At 28.5% G+C, this 18,142-nt stretch overlaps 1 protein-coding gene across 4 annotated transcripts in view; it reads right to left on the reverse strand.

Annotated features, from left to right (window-relative positions):
• Window positions 1-16,603, reverse strand: part of CysRS (cysteine--tRNA ligase, cytoplasmic) — a 61,172-nt gene extending 44,569 nt beyond the window's left edge. Inside the window, exon 1 of one of the 4 annotated variants that reach the window (XM_075379262.1) lies at window positions 16,566-16,603. Coding sequence is in view for 1 of the 4 variants with exons in the window: in XM_075379260.1 (XP_075235375.1) it covers window positions 16,252-16,262 (11 nt within the window). In the remaining 3 variants the exon portion in view is untranslated. Of the gene's footprint in view, window positions 1-8,819; window positions 8,839-15,887; window positions 16,196-16,251; window positions 16,504-16,565 lie in introns of those variants that run through there. The other 3 variants (XM_075379260.1, XM_075379261.1, XM_075379264.1) reach the window with 3 other exon arrangements.
• Between the last annotated feature and the right edge of the window lie 1,539 nt (window positions 16,604-18,142).

Raw genomic sequence — 18,142 nt, forward strand, 5'->3', positions numbered from 1 at the left:
TCACATTCAGGACAGGCTTTTTGAGTATTACAACATTTCATGACTCCTCTTAGTCAAAAAAATTACAAAAATTTCTGAAAGATGTATATACATATACTGTTGGTCTGTTTGAAAATGGCTCAAACAATTTTTACACATGGGGTATTGATGGCATTAAATTTTGTACAAAATTAAATTAAATATATCACTAATATTTTATTTTTTTGTTTTTGTATTGTGGCCATCGAAAACTATGATGAAAGTACGTGTTATTTAAAATGACAAAGGTTTAAGTTGCTGGTTTATGTGTATAGGGGATATTCAACATTACTTCAAAACAGTTTTTTCTTTTATATTAAAAACCCATTTACTAAAAATGTTGAAATTTGGCACGTATATTTAGCTCTATACATGCCAACTTTGGCATGATTTACGAACCTCATTTGATAAGGAGCATGAAGTAACAAATATTTTTTAATAATCTAATTTTTTAGAATAACATAAGACCAATCCACTGAAATAAATAATTATTACAATAAATAACTTTTAAGCCCCAAAAAACAAAGGGGGTGAATGAGACTTGTACTTATAATATTTTTTTAAACTTAACTTTCAAGATTGAAAATCCAGCTACATCAAGAATTAATTCTGAAGACATGGGAACTTTTTAAAAAAGAGATCTACATGAGCCAACTTAAAAATAGAAAATTGTTTTGAAATTTTTGTAATTTCTGATACTTTATCTATTTTTTAAATTGTGGCATTATTGAAAAGTAAAAAGAATAATATGACATATGACTAAAGACTAGGAAGAAGCTATTGTAAATTAAGCCTCAAGGTCATTTTGTATTTACAATGAAACAGGTGCGAAAATATAACTTTTCTTGCTCAATTTTAAAATATTTAATAAATAAGCACTAGAGAAAAAAATGTGCACTTAAAAATCTAACAGATGATGTTAAATCTTATGAAAAATTGTTCTTACAGTTTCATTTAGAATACCATAAAAAAATTATGTTTGCTGAATGGTTTACCAATTTTGTTGGGATATTCCTTCACACAAACCACAAAAGTTTTGGGGATGGGCAAATATTCCTGTAGTAACCTTTACATGTTCTTAAACAGCTCTTTAATCTGAAAAATAAGAAATTCTTGTTGCACGTACGAGGAAAATTTGATGATTATACAGAATTCAACAGATAGCATTAACGATATGGTACCTGAAAAGTACCATTTCTTTACATGTCAAAACTAAATGACATTCCAATGACTGTTACACCTGTTTTTATGTAAGCAACTTTGATTTCAATTTAAATGAAAAAAAGAAGAAATCTAGTTTCATGTGGTAATTACAAATTTTTGGTTGAAAAGCTTAACTTTTAATATATTATAGATACTCAATAATGTTGTTTTTATTACTCTACATCAAACTGCTGATCGCATCAATTTTCAGATTTAAATTTGATTAGAAAATAGGTATTCTGATGAAATTGTAAAAAACTTTTCTTTCCACTTCAAAAAGAAACATTAAACAAATCACCTAGTAAAAACGTTGTTGAACTCAATAACCAGTTATAAAACCTAATAATGTAATATCATAGCATATATGCGTGTAGATAACTGAAATGTACGTGATAACCTGAATTATTTCATTATAGAAATGAAGTTAAATTGATAACAATAAAAGAAATTATAGCGAGGTAATAAAAATTAATAATATAGGTGTGTATGAATGAATGCAAATAAATGATCCGAGTAGTGTTAATGAAAACTCAATAAAATATTTTAATTAGCAATTAATGTTTAAGAATTAACAAATAAGAAATTAATTACACAATAAATATCTTTACTTTTACAGTTAAATGACTTAATCTGTTATAAAATTTATTTCATACTGTAATTAAATACTAATTGTATAAATTTCTTTGAGTATTTTAATGGAATAAAAACTAAGGTCAATAATGATATAAATAACAGTTGAGGCAAATTTTAGCTGTAATTAATATTTCCATTATTTTAATATGGAATATACTTATACACGAGATGAAAATTTTCTTTGAATAATTTTTTTTTTGGATTTGCATAATCTACTTGAAATAATATCATTACATCATAATATGGCCAACAATGCATTTTTTGCCCTCCTGGAATAGCAAAAAATGTGTATTAATGGCATTATTACAGTTCGATATGTAAATCGTTGAACTTTGCCGTCACTGAGACTGCAAGAAAATGTATATGGTGAAGTGGCAATAAAAGTGGTAAAAGTGTTTTTGATATGTTATGTTACTGTGAGTGCCCTATTGAGACAAATGATTAAAATCTTAAGCATGATCAAAGTGATAGAAGGAAATCTATTGAAAAAATGAGAGCATAGTACGCAACATAAGCGCTAAGCTGCTATATTGTTCTTCATAACGATCTAAAAATGTATTTTTATCAATACATTTTTTTATGTCGGCCAAGAAGTATGGAGAATGTTACAAATCATTCTCCAGGGACTCCACCAGGAAAATTCAATATACTGTCCTAATGTGGCATCAGCAAGATTTTACAAGTATCCCTGCTTGAAATTAATTCTGAAACAAAACAACACAAGGACACCAAAGAAAAAATTTGGAAACATTACTGGGTTCTAGAAGAAAATCCAATGTAAAAAAATCAACTACAATCAGTTTTTATAAAATAAATGTTATAGGCACGTTTTGAAGCTACATACATACACAATAAAACCAACAATAAAGAGAACTTGAAGTGAACAGAAACTTATTAGTAATGCTATTTTTAACAAATTATTGGAACTTTTTTAAAAACATTACAACATAAATTATTTTAAAAAAATTACATGATAAACTAGACCTAAAAAAGAAAAAAAACAACAAAACTTCAAGAATTGAATGTCCTTCTACACAACCAAGGGTATTTCCTTTCTCCTTATTAAGTCATTAACATATTTAGAAGATATATTTATAAAATTTTTCTGTGTAACTTCAGTGGAAAATTTTTAAATAAAAAATTAACTGATTAAAACTACTTTTTGTCTTTATCAATACTTTGTATTGGATTGTTATAGTGTAATGAAACTGGCCTTATGTTGCACTGAAATTCAAAGTATATTCATGCAAAAATTCAAGAAAATTAATAGAAAAACAAGAGACAAAAATACTTTCCATATACTTATTATTACTAACAAAAAAAGAAATTCTTATGTCATTTCTCTACATTCCTTTTTATCAAAATGTAGATTTCTCATCTTTGCCTTTTTTTTATGCAAAAAGTATTTTTCATATTGGTAGTGTTCATATTTTACATAAAAAGAACTAAAAAAAAATTTAAATGAAATAAATTAAAAACAAAAAAATTAAAAAATGAGTTAAATAACCGATTTCAAAATACTTAAATAAAAAAAAGCCAGGAAAAAAGTTTCATAACTATCCTGGTCTTGCCGGTAAAGTTATCTCTCCATCTCCTTGACAAGCTATAACCAAAATTAAATGATTCATTCAGAAGTCTTCAAACAAAATTTCATAAATATTTGCCAATGCAATCAAGTAAATCACTACCCGTAAATGAAATTGGCCAAATACATAACCAGTGATGTCCTTATGTAACGAAATTATCTACCTAGAACAAGAATGTGACCAAATCCGGAGATGACAAAAAAGAAAAAAAACAGGGGTTTAGCCCCCAACCTTTATGGGAGGTTTGAATAAGGCCAAATACCCATCAGAAATATTAGTTACTTAAAGCACATTACATTATATATAAACATTTACCTATACATTGGGCAAAATTTTGAGATTAAGATCTGTATACTTCAGGCCCCTTAACTGATTGTGAGCAATATTAAATGGTATTAATTCCCTATAAACCAAAATCATGATGCAAAATTTCTCACTTAAATCAGTCCTCCCAGTCGGAGATATCAAGCAAAAAAACAGACCAATATATTTATGCACCTACATACACTCTTCTGAAATGTCAAAATCCAGACATAAGATTTGACCTGATTATTACTTCCTCTTAAATAATATACTGAAGAGTTACACACAGCAGGAAAATTAAAAATTATTTAAATGGTTGTATTTAAATACAAAAGAATACTTTTTAAGTTTTAAGTTTTGAACTTAAGTCAATAGAAAATTAATGGTTAATAAGTGTACTGGTCATTTATAATAAAACACAGGCTTCAAAAAAGTTAAAACTTACAGAAAAACTATTATTTTTTTATTATTATTTACTTGTTTTTTAAAGTCACTTTTATAATTTTGTTTCAAGTTTATTTACTTAATTTAAAATGGTACAACAAAAAGTAAACATTAACAATCTAACAATTGCCCATTTCTCTAAATTTACTATAATAATAATTAAACCCAAACTAAAAGTACAAACGCAAATATGCAAGTGAAAGTATATATGCACACAATCTCACTGCGTAAAATCTCAAATTCAGTAATATTTATGGTAAAAAAACACATATTGAAATAAATTAAAAAATAAGAAAGATTTCCCAGTTAAAGTTCAAAAGATCATGAGAAGTAATTAAAAATGATATATTAATTTGAAGGCACTGACATAATTTATTGATATTAATAAAGGTCACTTCTCTAAATTATTTATGATAAGACTAGTTCTTTATATAGAGGCCTATAAATCAATTACTAGACGTAAAAACAATTATCAACAATGGAAAAATAGAATCTAATACATTACAAGAACCATGAAATAATAAAATACACACAGAATCAAAATATTTATGGATACATGAAAATAATCACAAATAAAAATTTCTGAATATTTTAATGAAAGCAATAATTTTTGAATATGGAAGACTTCTTAAATAAAAAAAATCATAATATTCCTTATCAAAACCAATTTTGATATTTTAGAAGTAAATAATGATAAATAAAAGAAATAAATTAACTAGACAAGCATTACTATAGTTGATCGGACAACGTTCAAAGAATAATACACAACATACTATATATCAGGGATACTATGAAAATGATGACTGAGCAGACCGATTGGTTTTTTAATTGCTTTCTTTACTAAGACTATTTTTAGCAAATGAATATACCACAAGCTCTCCAAAATTAACGTGATAGTTTAACAAGCAATAAAACCATTACTCTCAAAGAAAGCAACATGCAATTAATGAAACTTAAGGCACTTAATGTGTGTTAGAGCTGCACAAGAACAAAACATAAAGAGAGATAGTGTAAAACAACAAACTTTCTTATTTTTGTAAAATTTGTGTAACAAAGAATCGCTGTATATACTCAATATGGAAAACACAATTAATGTACCACCACACAGATTAGGTTAAGAACTGCTTCTGAATGAACTTGAAAATAGATCAAATAATACGATAGTTCGTATGGATCTAGACATGGTTGTCACCAGTTTTAATTATGAAATATAATAGAGTGAAGAAAAGTATTTTGATGTATACTGTACTTTCTATGTAATGATCCACTTGAAAAATGAACAAATAATACATCAATTTTGGACAAATAAAAATGACGTATGAAAAAATTTATAATAATTACATCAATTAAAGTAATAACTAACAAAATTCAACCAACTTTGAAATTACAGAGCAGAATGTATTATTTATAAAGGATAATGGAACAATGATCAGGAAACACTATTTAGGAGCTATTAAACTAGCCAACCTAATAATATAACTGCCTTATCACATATGTAAGAAGATAAGCATTAATTCTCCAGGCTTACCAAAACATACCACAAGACCCTAATGGTAACATGCATGCAAGAATGTATGGAAACAGTATAAATGTTTTCCTCAATTTTTTAAAGGTATACCCTCAATATAATGCAGGAATGACTATTTGCTAAAAATTGGTTTGATTAATGGCTCACGTAAACGATTAAAAAAAACCTTTTTCACAAAAAAAAAAAAAAACACCAAAACTTTCAGTTATACTTCTCACTTATCCACCTCTAATAATGCATTCAGATAATAATTATTTTCTAGGATAGTCAATGTGTAAAAAAAAAAACTTCAAAAAAGAAATAAAAAATTACAATTTTGATCAATTATATGAGTAATTATTTTTATACTAATTCTATACTTATGAAAACAATTTATATTAAGATAAATTATAAATAAACAATTGAATTAACAAGAAAATAAAAAATTAAATTCCTCATAGTTAACTTTTTAACACAGTTTTATAATTCAAGAAGGTTAACTGACCTTAACAGGACACCGACTTTAGAAAATGAATGATGCAACTGTTATTAAATTTTTACTAGAAGAATAAAAAAATATATTTATTCTCTAAACATAATTAATTCTAGTGAAATTATTATTTTTATTTTAATATATAATTTGTATTTAATGTAGGATATATCAATTTAACAGTGCTATGATGCAACAATTCTACGAACAAAAAGTACAGAATGAAATTAAAAAGAGCTCAAGGTCAAATCAAACAAAAACAGAGAAAGGTCTCTCTAATAATATAATAATAAAAATAAAAAAAAATAGTTTAGGCCATTAAAAAAACAACTAATACAATTGCAAATTTATTACCAATAATTATACTAATGAAATATAAAAAAGAGTAATTAAAACCTGGCAGTGTAAACCCCATATTAGAGTCAAACAAATAAACCATATGATTTCTGATGTGAGATTTTCTAGTTTTGAAATGATTTAGATTTTTTAACCAACTTCTAAAAGAAATGAGGTGCAAAAAAATGAATTCATTAATTGGTTAATTCAAGTTAAATTACTTTAACCAATTTGACTGATGCATTTAAAAAAAAAATATTAATAATTAAATTTATTTTTATGCCAACAAAAAATGCATAAATAAATTAACTGGAATAGAGAATGTGCTGATCATTCCAGTGGTTTCTTCCAGAAATAACTTTCATGGAAGATTTTTAAATGAAATATTTCATCACCTGAAAATTAAAATCATGCTTATTTTCACTTAAAACTTCATGAGAATCAAGTCTGAAAACTTGAGATAAAAAAAATATTCTACTATTCCACACATAATAGTTACACAGCTCAAGCATAATAGTTACTTAATATTGTTTTTCAGAATTTCTTCCTCCTTATTTTTATCAACTCATCTTTCATGGTTTTTTTTTTTTATAAAACAATGAAACAAACATGTGGCTGGTAGTTGAAACATAAAACTGACTTAAATGTATAAAAAAAACTGAGAACACAGTTTTTTCTGGTGTACAGCTTACAATCACAATTTAAAATATTTATCATTTTATTTAAAAATTTGTTAATTTATTTAATTCAATGATTTTAACTAAAACGTGCATGCATACCATATTTAATTCACAAGGGTGTGGTGGTACTAATGGTGACAATGAGCACTAACTAAACTAAAGTAATTTCACAACTTATATAAAACAAATTTTGCTTGTATGGTAGGCAGACTGGTGTAGCTGTAAGGCTTAATGCACCAGTTACTGAGTCAACCGAGCGATCAAGTTTGAGATTCAGCCAGACCGAGTTACTTTTTTAAACTTTAAATAATATTCATTTATTTAATTCTACCGCTCACCTGTGACATCATAATGTAGTTTAGAGCAGTTTTTTGGGGTGGGGGTGTGATTTTGCAAATATATATATTTTTTTTAATTGTTAACAAATGTGCTTAAGAAAAATATGACCTTAATCAGGCAAAATTTCAAGATACTGAGGGTGACTTTGCTTTACAGCCTCACCCCCTTGAAACATACGTTGAAAATTTAATTGCATCAATGCCCCAAATATAGAAGTAATTGACCAAGTCTGGTCAAAATCAGTCCAGTAGTTTTGGAAATATAAGGTGATTTAGAGGCCAACACCAAACACACATGCATGTACAAATGAACATTTAACAACCAGAAAATTTCCATCTGGTTTTTTGAGTTCCTTAGGTTCAAAATGTCAAGAGCTGGTGAAAACATCATATGCTCAAACTGGACCAATTACAATACTTTCCCTTCTAGAACTACAGCACTACCTTCTTCTTTTAAAACTTTTCTAAGCTGCTATCAAATAGTAGGTCAGTAAGTTATTTGTTATAATCTAACAAAATATCACAAAATCAAAATTTAAGGATGAATAAACTTTTTTCTACATTAAGGAACGTTTTTTGAAGCTGATTTTATTATTTTTTAAATAAACTGTAAAATCATAAAAATAAACAGTACTGAAAATCTACTTAACCTGAGACAGTTGTTAACCTACTTAACTTATCCATATCTGATAATTCAATTTTTTTCTAAAGTTATTATCATACAATGACTTGAATCTTCTTCCTGTTTTTTAACATTTTTTTTATGAAATGTGGGACAAATGATTGATGTATATTATTATTGCATAAAACAAGGTTGATAAACCATAAATGTAAGATGGGGGAGGTAGGGCTTGTACTGGCTTATTTAACTTGTTCAGTTGAAACAACCCAGATTAAGTGTTAAATAAATAAATTAACTAGATCCTGAGATAAACGCAGAGAATAACAAGGAGTAACAAGAAAAGCACTTATTAAATCCAGTTAACATTTTACCAAAGCAACACAAAGGCACAATGTTAACATTTATCTCCACAGAGGGTTCTGGCTAAACAGTTTATTATAGTTCAGTTAATAATTCTGGGTAGGATGAAGTTGTTCCAAAAATAAAACTATAGAATTATACATATATAAATTCAAGCAAAATTAGCAATATTGTTAATTATGAATGGCACCCTATGAGTTTATGCATTATTTTTAATGGTTCTTTGATTCAAAACATTTTTTTCATGAGAATTTATGGTGTCACTAAAAGACTACTTTTTCTTAAACCATACTACTTACATATATATTCACAACTGTTGAAAATGAATATACAATTAATTTTACTTTAAGACATATTTAACAAATTCATTTATTCATATATTTAACAAAATTAAATCACACAATATATAAAAAAAAATTGCTTACATACTGATTAATTAACTTATTAAGAACGAAATGCAATTGAGTGATAAAAAACAAATAACAATGAAACTGATGACAAAGTTGTTTAATATACCTTTTATGATGAATAAAGCAAATAAAATTTCTGTTTGTATAACAAACTGATAAAAAAAAAAACAACATTGGAATAAAGAAAACCACAACAAACAAAATTATCTCATGATCAGTAGCCTATATAATACAGCATTAAAAATAAAAATTATGATAATTTAAGTATTAAAAAAAAATTTAATATTTAATTAAACTACTTCAACAAACAAACTAACAGACTCAAAAGAATTTCACCAATGCCTAAATCATGACAGTTGTAAATAATCTATTCACTGTAAAAGTAAACCTCATTTAATCTAACTTATAATTAAAAAATTGACTCAAATTAATAATTATTTAAAGCACATATATTTTTTACAAATTGCCAGAATTTTTTATCACAAAAAGTATAGGCATGCCTTTCAGTTGAAATTATGTACTGAACATTGCGATTGTCAGCTAAAATTAGCATTTATTTTTAAATTTGATTTTAACTTCATTTAACTCAAATTTGTTTTTATCAATATTAGTTTTTTTAAATTTATTACAGAGTATTTATAAAAAAGCCAATTATTTATCCAATCTGTTTATAAAATTTGAAAACATTACAATAGAATATTTCACAAAGATGAATGTTAAAATAAAAATAATGAGGATAGAGATAAAAAACAAATGAATGTTACAAGAAACCACTGCTACACAAAAGGAATAATTGAAAAAGTATTTAGGTATCATGTTAAAAGAAGTTTGCAAAAGTGAAAATGAAATAAAAATAAAAATGTGAACGAAAAAAGTGATAATGAATAGTAATGACGAAGGAAGTGTTAAATATAAATTTATTATTTAGTATAATAGAGTTAGATTTGAAGTAGTATTTTGTGAAACGTTATATTTAGATTGTATTTCTGTGTGGATGAAAAACATTGGAACTATAAAAAATTGTGAGAAAGGCTGGAGGCCTCCAAAATGAGAATGTACAGGAGAATATTAAATGGAAAAAGTAAAAAAAGAACACAGGAAAGTGAGCAAGAATAGAAGCTTCAGAACAATTTAGAGTAACAAAGCTAACTGGCTGAATACTGTGAAAGCTGCAATATTGAAAAAGTATGAAATTTGTGATGCACACACACAAAGGAAGTGTTAGTAATGCTCATTGAATCTGGTGGACCTCTGTTGCATATTTTAATGTGCAAGACTGCAAATGAAATGTGGACTAAACTGAAAACAATATATGAGCATCAATCAAGTGTGAGTATTCCTCAATCACGTGTGAGGAATTTTTTAATTTGAAATTGGTGTTATGGACTTTCTTCAAAAATTCAAAATTTAACTGCTATAATTAAGCAGCAGAAGGAAGAAATGCCTGAAAAACAAATGGTTATTACAAAAATAATTATGTCTTTGCAAGATCAGTATAAACATTTGTCTGCTTGAGAATCGGTGGCTGAAATTCAACAAACTCTAAGCATTTTACAGCTAGATTATTGACTGAAAAAGAGGGTTTGAAATCTAGTGAAAATACTTGGCGTTAATTACTAAACAAGTAAATATGTTCAGTCTCAATGTTTTTCTTGTGGAAAAGTTGGACAAAAAGAATCAATGTAAGAATTATTCAAGTTCTATGAAAAATAAAAATACTGTGCATTATTTTTGTCATAAGAAGGGCCATACATTAAAAGACTGTTGGTTTCATCAAAAGAAATTGTCAGAGACAAATAAACAACAGGTAAATGATTAAAATAAAAAGGTGAATTTGGATAGAGAATTGAATCTTGATAGTGGATTATCTAAGCATATGTACATGATCTAATGATGTTTGGAAAATATATACAGCTTAATGAACTGAAATTAGTAAGATTAGGTGATGGTTCAGTAATCACATCATTAGTATTGGTAATGTTTTTATTAAATTGTACACTGGACAAAAGCTTATAAATATGAGGATGAGAAATGTGACTCGGTACTTATGTATTAACGCCACCGCAGCTGTAGCTGCGGTGGCGTTAATACATAAATAAATAAATATTTATTTTATAAATATAATTTAACCAAACTTAACCTACGCTCGCTAACCTTGACTAATTAACACCATAATTTTTTGAGTATTTATTTAATAAATTCAGTAATTATTGCAATTATTTATTATTTAAATAATCAAATTTAGGTTAAGTTTATAGGTCATATTCATAATCATATTTACAGGTTAAGTTTGGTTAAATTATATTTATAAAATAAATAAATATAAATAACCATTTATATTCTGTTTTGAATCTGTTTCGGCCCATTTTCCACCGAAATCCGATTGACTACTTTGTTTTAAATAAAGCTGTAGCTGCGGTCGTGTTATGTAAATACCTGTAATACGTAATACCTGTGGCTCTATAAACCTGATTTAAAGATGAATCTTTTCTCACAGGGTAAGGCTCTGAGAAAATAGTTGATTTTTATTTGAAGTGGATGTCTATGAAGACAATTAAGTTTTGCACATCAGAATTTTAATTATGTGTGAAGTTCTTTGAATCAAAATTCAGGATGATTCAAAGAAACGGGAAATTTTGAAAGTTGTGTTGGTAGCCGTGGGCGATTGGTACCACTTGATAAGTGGCGCCAGCCTCTCTAACCTAACCTGCCATTTAGTTGTCATGGATCCTTGGAGTGGTGCACAACGTGCATTTGCTATCAAAGCTTTTTACAAAAACAATGAGTGTGGAGGGAGCGTGTAGAGAATTTCGCCGTCATTTTAATCTGGGACGGCACGACCGTGTTCCATTAGCACATGCAATTAAAACATTGATATCTAATTTTGAGGAAACTGGTTCGGCAATGAAAAAGAAACCTCCAGGCCAAGAGCGAACCGTCCATACACCACAGAATGTTCAAGCTTTGCAAGATGCTGTCACACGAAGTCCACATCGGTCAATCCGTCGTCTCTCAGCATCTTTACAATTGTATAGTTCAAGTGTTCGAAGAATGTTAGTGAAGGACTTGCAATTCTACCCAAACAAGTTGCAGATCGTCCAGGAACTGAAACCGAATGATGCAGTTGTGCGAGCACAATTCTTTAATGTAATGCTTCAGAAGATAAGTGATAACGAAGAGTTTGTTCACGAACTGTGGATGTCAGACGAAGCGCATTTCCACCTCAGTGGATTTGTTAACAAGCAAAATTTCAGATACTGGGCACAAGAAAATCCTACGCAGCTACACCAGCGTCCGTTGCACAGCCAGAAAGTGACCGTGTGGTGTGCTATGTCATCTTACGGTGATATAGGCCCTTATTTTTTTGAGGATGACAACGGTCTTGCGATTACAGTGACGTTGGCTCGTTACATAGCCATGCTTGAAACCTTTGTTGTGGAACAACAAAAGAAATTCCCATCAATTCTTAACACAGCCTGATTTCAACAAGACGGAGCAATGTGACATACTCCATGAATATCGATGGCAGCCGTACGCCGATTGTTTGGACAACGTGTCATTTCACGAAACGGTGACATTAGATGGCCTCCCAGATCGCCTTATCTCTCAGCTTCCGATTACTTTTTGTGGGGGTCACCTTAAAAGTAGTGTTCCACAGTAGACCTGCTACAACGGAAGAACTGAAGGCAAAGATCCGAGAAGCAATTGCGGAAATTCCAGTTGAGATGTTACGTCAAACCATGACCAATTTAACGAAGAGACTTCGTGAATGTTTACGTAGAAGAGGAGGTCATCTGCAAGATGTCATCTTTAAAAAATAAACTAATATATATGTATCCTAAAATGGCAACATTTGTACAATTACATGAAATAAAATTCATTTTCTAAAAAAAATTTTTCATTAACGTTATTTAATTTTTAAATTTGCAGTTTCTTTGAATCACCTGTACTATTATGTGTGAAGATAAAAATGAAACCTTGTTCTGCAAAGCCTGTTTTTCCTGCAGGGAAAACAACATCGTGACTCTTTTAAAAAAAAATAATTCACTATCAACTGAAGGTGGAAAAGTAGTCCATGCTGATGTCTGTGGTCCTGTGGAAGTTGACTCAATAATGGTCCTGTGGAAGATGGCTCTTTTTACATGTTTTTATTGAAATACGACTAATTGCATTATAGATGGGTGTATTTTTTAAAAGAAAAGCATGAAGTATATGGTAAGATTGAACTTTTTGTGAAACTGTGTGAAAATCAAACGGGTCAGAAAATTAAAAATCTTACAAATAGATAATGGAAAGAAGTTTATTAATTATAATGTGAGAAAATGTCTGACAACAAGGAAAAAACATCAGAGTTTTTTCTCATAAGCTAGAAATGCTTACAATCATTAAGGCAACTAGAACGATAATGGCAGCAAAACATCTAAGCAAGTTGTTTTGGGCTGAGCAATAAGTACAGCCATGTATGTCATTTACAGCACTGGGACCCATATAATTAAAGGTAAATTATCTTATGAATTATGGAATAATAAGCAAAGTTTTGTGTACACAGAAATTTGTGTACTAATTTCTGTTTATGCCTTTTTTCTTTTTCTGTTTAGCCTCCAGAACCACAGTCAGGATTACTTCAGTGGATGATATGTATGAGTGTAAATGAAGTGTAGTCTTGTTGTACAGTCTCAGGTCAACCATTTAAGAGATGTGTGGCTAATTGAAACCCAACCACCAAAGAACACCGGTATCCACAATCTAGTATTCAAATCCATATAAAAGTAACTGCTTTTACTAGGATTTGAACCTAAGAACTTTTGACTTTGAAATTAGCTGATTTGCAATGACGCGTTCACCACTAGACCCACCCAGTGGATATGTTGATGACTTAATTATTATAGGGTCAAATAAGCAAGAAATTAATGTTTTTAAGAATGAAATAATGAGTAAGTTTAAAATGAAAGAGTTGAGTTAAATTTTATATTATTTACGTATTACTATAGAAAAAAGTTTAAAAGATGGCATGATAACTTTGAACTAAAGTAATTATCCTAAAAATGTATAAAACTTTTCAATATGTTCGATTGTAAAACAAGTCTACTCCAATGATGTTTCTTTTTACTTTTGGTAATATTTTTAAAGTTCAATGTGCTTTGTTCTTGGCATGTTATGTTATGATGTACTGTATGTATTATTTTTGTTGTAAACATTTTGAATGAGAAGGGTGTTGTGACACAATCAAAATGTTGATTAATAAACTATCGTTTTGGTTTATATCGATTGATAAACAAGTGAGCATCAATAGTAAGCGTAGTATAAAAAAAAACATATAGTCAACAATGAGAGTACATGCATGTAAATGAGTTCTTTTTTGTTTTATTAAGTTATATTTAAAGTAAAATGATGGTCATAATTATGTATTTAGTTAAAGAATGATTGCCGAGAAATGGAATATTGTAAATATATTAATTATGGCGCAGTGGCAGTGGTGCACAATGATGCACCATGTGGCTATTATTTCATTCCATTCCATACAAAGGCACATTTACACTATTCCCAACAAAAACACAAATGGAAAAACACTTAATGGAAAAGATCCAAGAATTCTAACTTAATTAATTGCAATAGCTAGTTAAATCCTCTGGAATTTAGTGCAGGAGACAAATGTATAACTTATTGTATATTATTACAAATTTGAAGTCTCAATATTTTGCACAGGTAAATGGGAAAAATTATAAAGGAAAGCAATGTTAATTATATGTAAAAAGAAAAATTGTTAGGGATGTAGGATGTATGGGGTATAGCAAAATGAAACGACTGGCACTAGATAGGGAATTTTGGAGAGTTGCATCAAATCAGTCAGATGAGTGAAGACAAAAAAAATATTATAAAAATATAATGAATCAAGATTGCACACAACTCTGTGTTCATCATAATATATGCACAATATACTCTTAAAATGGATACAAAGTGAAAGATTCTTTAGTTGTTTTCTGAAGCAATTAACAATAAAAGATTGTGACTTATGAAAAATATGCTAGTTGAGATTTATAAACATGTTGAACAAATGAAAATATAGAGATAATGACAATAATTTACGTTCACTATACTTTTTTATTATAATACTTATTCAAATATGAAATAATGGATCTGTGATCAATATATTAAACATGATTTACAATGTGGTTAATTATCAGTTAAATTTTTCAAGCAGTAGTAATAGTAATGTATTCTATCTGCAACAAGTAAATTTGAGATGTGTACTCTGATATTTCATAACACACTAACATTTCCATGAAAATTAATCTTTCATGGACTAGTCAATCTCATCAACACTTGTGTAGCCACTACAATGGCAATCTGTACCATATCATACATGAGAACAGATGTAAAATTCACTTCTTTCAGAGTCAGGTACTTTGCTGTTAGTAATACTGCTATTCCTACATGGTGTTAATATAATGTTGTAAATGGCACTGTTAGTGAGAAAGTGGTAATCAATAATTCACCATAACAATCTGACAGCTAGTTTTTACAATCACAAATAATAAACTCAAATTGCTTAATATGTGAAAACTGTTTAATAAGACCAAAGGTTACAAAATACCACATAATATAAATGAATAGTTCTAAAATAATTAATTCATTCAAAACATAACTTGAATAGACATGGATCTACATTGACAAAATTTATTTGGCAAAAACGGGATGTTATTTTCATAATTTCCAACACTTTTATACGAAAATAACTATTAACTAATTCCACGAATTTTACACAGTATTACGTTAAAAAATTACTAATTATTTCTCATAAGGAAACGTTCAAATGCTACAATCATATATATCAACATTCTAGTAATAAAACAGATATGTATCATAAAGCGTTTCTATCACAAAGAAATTAACTGTTTCAATATTAAATACTATAATACATTAACAGATAATTACAATACTCATTCGAATACAAACCGACAACTCTGCTGATTCCGGAACAAGATTAATTAATCACTCACAAATATTTCTTCCCGCTGTCCGTCAATTATAAAAACTATCTTAGCAAAATTAACAAACAACAAAAATACATTTTAAGACCTCATTAATCATGAATTGTCACAAGAAAAACATTCGATGAATACGGAATGCACATGCAAGTTCATCCTAACCTAAAATTATAATGCAATATTAGTAAGTGCAAGCGAACATTAGTAACTACAATTTAATACTATTTTTTTTTTTTTAATTTCCGTTAACCAAACAATCGGTTAGTAGAATTACTGTTATAATAAATTCATATCCAAAATTATGGAAAATTAAAAAAAAATGTAACACTCGCCTATGTGGCATCCTACGAAGGGAACGTAATTTCACTCCCACAAGTTAACAAGAGTTGGTTAGGAATTTGTAGTGCGAAATAATCGGGTGTTACAACAGTCACTGAACGGGTGGTAATCATTTTATCTATTGCGTCATTTTCAATATGTTGGCTAACAGATTTTGCATTCCACACAAGTGCATTGAATAAATTACTTAATAATAATGTTAGACAATGTTATAAAAGAATTTTTTCGAATTAACTAAGTTCATAAGTATTAGAGTTAATGAATATTATATTCATTAACCTCTTTCTTGAACATACTTAATAAATACCTGAACAAAGTGAATTGCGCACGACTCACAAGTTCCCCAGCGTAATTACACAGCATGCAAACTCTGTATTTGAAACAATGTCAAGTAAATTCCGTAAAATTTTGAAATACTAATATTATATAAAACTATACTACAGGTTAATGAATAATTTAGTTGCTAGTAATATTTTCTTTAATAATAACCAAAAGTTTTTATTAAAACTTCTTGATCTCATTTAACAAATTTTATGCTCGTTGTAAGTAGAGAAAACGCGGCAATTTTTCAACATCTCTTTTTAGCACTTTAATTAATATATTATTATTATCACTGGTTCAAATAAACATTTCTCTGCACAAAATAATTTTTCAATAATTATTTTAATCAAGAAAAAAATTATAATTAAATAATTCAGTTTTGTTTCATTAAACAGCTTAGTTTTGATTTATCATGCCATATTTTAATTACTAAAATATAATTGGATACCACTGTATATCAGAAAAAACCTACATTTTGACATATTTTTGTAACTAGTGTGTTAAAGTAAAACGTTACCATAAACAGATTCTTTTTAAATTTTTTACAGATTACATCACGCTTTCAAAGTATCTTCACAAAGCTATTATATTTCATTGGTCCATTTAATAGAAGTGATAAGGTAATCTCTGTTGTGTCCATGCAGCTCAAATTCATGCACACTGAACGGCCTCTGTGATGCGAGTGGTAGTGTCTCGGCCTTTCATCCGGAGGTTGCAGGTTTGAATCCCAATCAGTCATAGTATTTTCACACATACTACAAATCATTCATCTCATCCTCTGAAGCAATACCTAATGGTGGTCCCGGATGTTAAACAAACAAAAAAAAAAATTTCATGTACTGGAATCTCTATGATGTTTTTGGTTTCCAAAATAATACATTAACTGAAAATTTGTTAATGTATTAATTAGCAAATTTCTATCAAATATTGTTTATCTTTTGAAACAAAATGTATGAGAATGTTTTTGTTTATCACCATTTCATATGCATACAGAAACAGAAATATTTAACATATTCAGAGGAATAAAATATATTTAATGCAACAAAAATGAATATATATTATAAGAGAGAAAAAAGAAATATTAATCTAGAAGAAACAATAAGGGTTCTTTCTAGAAAAGTGTAGAAGATGCAGACAATGGAAATTATTATGCTTATTAAAACTAAAAGGGTGGGTCAGTTATTGGTACTGGAGGACAGGCCCGAGGCCCAGAGATATAAGTACTGCCAGGGACCAGGAGAGTGACAGTTTCAGTTAAGTATGCGATAAATACAAGTTTCAGTTCAGCATGTAATAAATACAAGTTTCAGTACATTGTGTGATACACACAAGTACGGGTTGCAATAAATGTGATCCAAGAGTGCAAGAGCATTCGGAGTGCTTGTGCAGAAACACAATGAGGGAAGAGTGTGTCATGTATATTCCATTTCAGACAATGCTGAAAAAAACAACAAGCTGTTTGGCGAATTCTTTGTGAGCAGAAGTGAAAGTGATATATTCATTTATAAAGTATAAGGTAGATTTTACTTTTGTAAACATTAAAAATAAATAATTTTTCCATTA

The sequence above is a fragment of the Lycorma delicatula genome, chromosome 11, assembly GCF_047948215.1.
Source record: "Lycorma delicatula isolate Av1 chromosome 11, ASM4794821v1, whole genome shotgun sequence".
Lineage (NCBI taxonomy): Eukaryota > Metazoa > Arthropoda > Insecta > Hemiptera > Fulgoridae > Lycorma > Lycorma delicatula.